This window comes from Rattus norvegicus, chromosome 11, assembly GCF_036323735.1.
Source record: "Rattus norvegicus strain BN/NHsdMcwi chromosome 11, GRCr8, whole genome shotgun sequence".
NCBI classification, from domain to species: domain Eukaryota; kingdom Metazoa; phylum Chordata; class Mammalia; order Rodentia; family Muridae; genus Rattus; species Rattus norvegicus.
The window spans coordinates 95,612,857-95,618,856 of record NC_086029.1 but is presented as its reverse complement, the minus strand read 5'-3'; the positions used below and the strand labels follow the sequence as shown (position 1 = coordinate 95,618,856).

Here is a 6,000-nt window from a genome sequence, read left to right as displayed (position 1 = left end):
GGAAAGCAAGCAAGCAAACAAAAATAATTAGTAAAATGTGTAGATAGACTTTTCAGTACAGCTGGCATCAACTTATGACCCTCCTAAATTCCCTCTTTTGATTGATCTCCATCTATAGGTGACTGCAAAGGGCAGATAAGAAGGTAATGAGCCCTTTTTCCTGTGTTCAGGGCACATTTCAAATTTGGGTCTCAAAGCGTCCAGTCAGTTCTGGAAACAGCCACCGGATCCAGGCAGCACCTTGAAGGGGAGGGAAACCCTGGTAGGGACTGCACTTTTCTCCTTTTCCTCAGTGCACATGCAGACCTGAAGGGGCCTGACAGTGACTTTCCTTCCTCTTTGTTTTGTAGATGAGGAGTCTGTGTGTTCTGGATAGGAATGAGGACCTCAGAGGCCAGACAGAGGCTCTGTCTCTTCCTAATTTGTAGTTCAGTCAGTGTTCTTTTTATAAAGACAGGCTGGCCTCAACTACTATTAAATTCACTCTCTTTTGGGTCCCTGTTATTTTTTCCCTCATCTTTGTGTCATTTACATTAATAATTCAAGATAAGTCTGCTTAGATCTAGTCAAGTATGATTTATAGAAACTAAATGAGCATTTTCCATAGTTATTGTTATCAATATCAAGTTTCCACTTCTTGCATATTGAGCTTTTCTTGCTCCTTCATTTCAGGGCAGGATTCTGGGAAGGTTGTGATCTGGAATATGTCTCCAGTCCTCCAGGAGGATGACGAGAAGGATGAAAATATTCCCAAGATGCTTTGCCAGATGGACAATCACTTAGGTATTACAGAGTGGCCCTTTGCAGGCTTTGCGTGTTGGCAGAGTGCCCAAGGTTAGCACATGTGTTTGTAATTAGAAAGATAAGGCCCCGTGCGGCGTTAACTCCCCTCGGCCTGCTGTCTGAAGGCACAGATGTTGGCTGCACACCTGGGTGAGTTATTCGGCAGAAGACTCGGCCCGCCCACAGAACCATCTTTGGAGAGTCTGCAGGTACCTCTGGTGATTTCCTGCTCATGAGTCGTTACTGCCTGATTCCATGGGGCTTTGGGACCAGTGACCTGGACACAGTAGGGTTCTGGGGAAGGGTACACAACAGACAGCTCCCCAGGTGTCTCAGATCGGTGCTGTGTCAGTCAGAGTCTCTGCCAGGACCCTGTAGAATGTGGAACGGTTTCATGTTTTCCTTCCCTGTTGTGTGTGATGCCTTAGTGACCATTGGCAGTGACTCCTGTTTGGTACTAGTTTCTTCCTCTGCTTCGTGTGCATCCACTTCAGCGCTGTTAGGCTCTGTCATATTTCGTACCTCCCAAGATTGAGCTCCTGGAGCCGTAACCTAGAAGCAGCCTGGGGGTTTCTGCTGGACTAAGCTGAACTACACCCAGAATCTGTCAGTCTCCTACTGATGAGTTTGGGAAGTCTAAATTTAAAAGGGATGGCTCTGGGTAATCGAGGTTATTCAGAGCTATGTGTTCAACCCAGCAACTTCTTGGAAAGTTCTGGAAAAGACATCTTGGCTTTCCTACTATATGTTTCATTTTGAGAATGATCCCTATTGAAATTCATCTCATCAATAGATAACCTTTTGAAAATAATGAAGTTTATCACTGTTGATAGGAATAAGCTTCCTGTTGTGTCATTCAGCACAATTCTCAGATTATGCATATTTCCCCTTAGACTGTTCTGTTCATTCATTATAGCACAGGATTAGTGTTTCACTGAATTGTTTCTCTGGAACTCTTATGCAGTAAATAAATGCTTTAAGTAGATTAGGTAGTTATAAACCTTACCTCTCGCCAGATTCTGCATAGTGCAAATGGGCATGCCTATTGGATTTTCATCACCTTATTTTTTTTTTCTTCCCAGCATGTGTGAACTGTGTGCGGTGGTCAAACAGTGGGATGTATTTAGCTTCTGGGGGAGATGACAAACTGATTATGGTGTGGAAGCGGGCTACGTAAGCATCATTTTCCTTTTTCACATTTAATTTTTAGAAGCTTCTTTGCTGGTCTTTATCAAAGTCACCTTTCCTACCCTGGCATAGAAGTCCTAACTTCATAAGTAGCAAGACGTTGCCATAGGTCAGAAGTGGATGTAGCCTGACAAGTGACTCGGAGACTTCTGTTCTGCCTGCTGACCAGGTCAGCCACCCTCTTGTAGGAACACAGGACTTAGCTGAGAAGGAAGGTTTAATCCTTAAAGCCACTGACATTGTGTCTTCCTTTGTTATTCAAATAAAATTTCTCATGGAACCCTCACGTACCAAATGACTAAGATCTGAATCAGGGCTAGGAATCCAGAGCCCACCTTCCTTGCCTCATTTTGTGGCAGCCTTGTCTTGCAGTAAACTAAGGATCATCTGTGGAAATTTTTTCTTTACCCTTGAGTATAATGGGTTCTGATACTGTGTCCCACAATTAGCTTTCCATGTGACACTCTGGGCCACACTGTGTCCCAGACCTGGCATCATTGTTCAGCCAGAGCAACTATAGCCATAGCTTTGAGAGCTGACTCATGCTGTCTTCTGTGCCCACTCGGCTGCCTCAGGAGCTCTCTGGGTGAGTGTATAGCTTTACAAGAGCAAAGGGTGTTTGCAGAGGCTCTGGGCATGGTACCCTCTTCCATGTAACTCCACCTGGAAAGAGTCAGTACCTGTGACTCTTGTATTTTTCTAACTTACTTTTTAAAGCAGGAGTATTCATTATAAAGGGACTTAAAATATTATTATTATTATTATTATTATTATTATTATTATTATTATTATTATTTTTGAGTCAGGCATAGTGGTTCCTATATGTGGTGGACCCAGCTACTCAGGAAGGACTGGCTTGAACCCAGGAGTTTGAGATAATTCTGGGTATTCTGGGTAGTATAGTGAGTGAGACCTTACTTTCAAATAAAAATGCAGTTGATATTCTTTTTTTTTTTAAATTAAAAAAGACAGGGGTCTCATGTAGCCTAGACCCTTGGATGACCTTGAACTTCTGATCCTGCTGTCTCTACCTCCTGAATGCCAAGATTACCAGTGTGCATCACACGCCCCGGTGCTTATATTTACTTACTTACTTATTTGTGATGTCCTACTCTAAATAACCAATACGAGTAATATGTTTAGTATGCAATTTAGAAATGCAAAAATAGCTCATAGTTCTACAACCTACAGAAAGCCATGGTTAAGCTTTTGGTTTTTCGTGATGTGGTATTTCTTTGCTCTATTCCATGTGTAGAGTGTCTGTGCTACATGTAGTTTTTAAGTCATGTAAATGGTATCACATCATAGATGGTGTCCTGTGGTCTGCTTCTTTCACTTTGTCTTGAAAATTTTCCTGTTGAAAATCTGCAGTGGATAAGTATTATTTCACGCGAGTATGGATTGATCATAAGTCACACTTCTGCCACATCTTTAGTTTAACAACCTGGTGCTTTTAGCTGCTATCTGGTTTTGCTTTTTCTGTTTGCTATGATAAACTGTGCTACAGGGAGCATCTCTGAACAGTATCTAGAACACTCCATGAGTGCACATCTCATGCCTCTTTCACACAGGTACATTGGGCCCAGCACTGTGTTTGGCTCCAGTGGTAAGCTTGCCAATGTGGAGCAATGGCGGTGTGTCTCCATCCTCCGGAGTCACTCAGGCGGTAAGTGGGCCACTTTTTTGGGTGAGTAGATCCCCTTTGATCGCCTTAGATAATCATTAGCACCTCTGTGTACCTTTGCTACAGTTTGGTCTGTATCTGGGGTAGTATATATATACACATATCATACGTAAATTAATTTTTTTGTGAGTGTGAACATGTACACCCCATGAACATGTAGAGGTGAGAGGACACTTGCCTGAGTCAGTTCCCTTGCTCTACCATGTGGTTTCTGAGGATCAAAGTTAGGTTGTCAGGTTTTTACCTACTGATCTATCTCACTGGTCCTATTGGAAACTTTTTTAACCTGACCTTGGCTATGTTTATAAAGTGGTTCAAATAGGCTTAGTTTGGAAAGGGTCACATTACAGATTTAAGCTGAAGAGGAAGATGACTGGTCTATATAAGCCCGTGTGCTTTAGGTATCAAGTACCATGATCCACATGTATACAATTCAGACTTTGGAGAAGGCTGTGGTGCAGCAGGGAAGAAACTCCTTACAAAAACAAAGCAAAACAAGAACAACAGGAACTGTTTAGGATTGAGCCTGGGACTCTAGGAGAAAACAAGGTCACAGGGATAGGCTACAGTAGTGTATGCTCAGTAGATTCCTTTAACTTCAAGTGAATAAACTACTTTCTTAACAGTATTTTGGAGATCGTATTGTTGTGTGCGTGACTGTTGTTTGGTTTATGTCTGTATACTACATGTGTGGTGCCCGTGGAGGCAGAAGAGGGGACTGGTGATTGGACGATGTCTGAGGTCATTGTTAGCCACAGTATAGGTGCTGGAAATTGACAGAATTCTTTGGAATTGCAGCCAGTGTTCTTACTGCTGACCCATCTCTCCAGCCTACCTCGACCCCTCCTAAAAGATGCTTCATTATAAACTGTGTGTTCAGGCCAGGCCGCTGGTGCGTCCTTCTATCCTAGCACTCAGGAAGTAGAAACAGGCAGATCTCTCTGAGTTCAAGGCCAGCTTGGTTCACGGAATGAATTCCAGGCTAACCAAGGCTAAACACTGAGACCCTGTCCCCTCAAACCAAACAAAAACAAACAAACAATACCTAATCAACCAATCAAATAAACCAAACAACAACAACAACAACAACAACAACAAAAACCCAAAATAAAATAAAATAAAATAACGTGCTCCTGTGGGTACATGTATGTGAGTGCAGATGCCCTTGGAAGTGTCAGAAGAGGGCATCTGATCCTCTGTATTTGTGGGTTGCCAGTGTGATGCTGGGAACTGAGTTTGGGTCCTGTGTAAGAGTTGTGTGGATTTGCTCCTAACTCTTGAGGCATCTCATCAGCCTCCAGAAGGAGAAATGACTCTTTTTGTTTTGTTTTCTTTTGAGACAGGGCTTCCCTATGTAGCCTGGTTGTCTTGGAATTTACTATGTAGTCTGAGGTTGGTCTCAGACTCAGAGCTCTATTGGCCTCTGCTTCCTGTGTTCTGCAATTAAAGATGTATATCACCATGCAGGCTAAATTCATCTCTTAAGAACCAGAGGTAGGGGCTGGGGAGATGGCTCAGCGGTTAAAAGCACCCGACTGCTCTTCCAGAGGTCATGAGTTCAATTCCCAGCAACCACATGGTGGCTCACAACCATCTGTAAAGAGATCCGATGCCCTCTTCTGCTGTATCTGAAGACAGCTACAGTGTACTTATATATAATAAATGAATAAATCTTAAAAAATAAAAAAAAAGAACCAGAGGTAGAAGGTTAGTGAAAAGCTCACTGAGAAAGCTAAAGCAGGGACCTTGTGTTGTTGCTTGATAACAAGAAGCTTGTCCACTTTGCCCTTTCCACTTTCATAGCAACTTACAGGGAATCTAGTTCGGCCTCACTGGAGCCCGACACAAGTTTAAGGTTAGGCAGGGGCAGGGTGTCAAGTGAGGACCCTTAGCTGTGGGACCCTTAGCTGTGGGACCCTTAGCCTGGGACCCTTAGCCTGGGACCCTTGCCTGAGACTTGGGCTGAGCTATAATGTGAGAGTCTCTCCCGTGCCACCCCCCCCCCCCCCCGGGAGTCCCTTAGCAGGTAAGCTGGTTGGCAGACTTCAGGTGGCAGACTTCATACTTCTGTTCACTGGCTCTGGTAGCGGGTCTGTGTAGACCTGTTCATGAAGGAGTGTTAGTGAGAAGCAGATAGATGACCAAGAAGCTGTTGGGTCTTTGAAAAGAAAAGGTGAAAAAAATATATCTGACAGATTTAACTAGATGTGAAAAGAAAAAAAAGAGACAGAATTAGAAGTGATGATCTAGAAAAATATTTAAGCATTAAGCTAAAAACAAAAACAAAAGCAAGAAACAAACTCCAAGTTCTTAATTAATGCTAAAGGGAAATGTTTGAATCTTTG

The 6,000-nt window shown here is 43.0% G+C and overlaps 1 protein-coding gene across 8 annotated transcripts in view; it reads left to right on the top strand.

Annotated features, from left to right (window-relative positions):
• The window catches only part of Hira (histone cell cycle regulator), a 108,735-nt gene that overhangs the window by 18,709 nt on the left and 84,026 nt on the right, over window positions 1-6,000 (top strand). For 4 of the 8 annotated variants that reach the window (XR_010055965.1, NM_001135760.1, XM_063270679.1 and 1 more), the window contains 3 exons: window positions 673-783; window positions 1,866-1,956; window positions 3,543-3,637. Coding sequence is in view for 7 of the 8 variants with exons in the window: in NM_001135760.1 (NP_001129232.1) it covers window positions 673-783; window positions 1,866-1,956; window positions 3,543-3,637 (297 nt within the window). In the remaining variant the exon portion in view is untranslated. Of the gene's footprint in view, window positions 1-118; window positions 144-170; window positions 263-672; window positions 784-852; window positions 993-1,865; window positions 1,957-3,542; window positions 3,638-6,000 lie in introns of those variants that run through there. The other 4 variants (XM_063270681.1, XM_063270680.1, XM_063270682.1 and 1 more) reach the window with 3 other exon arrangements.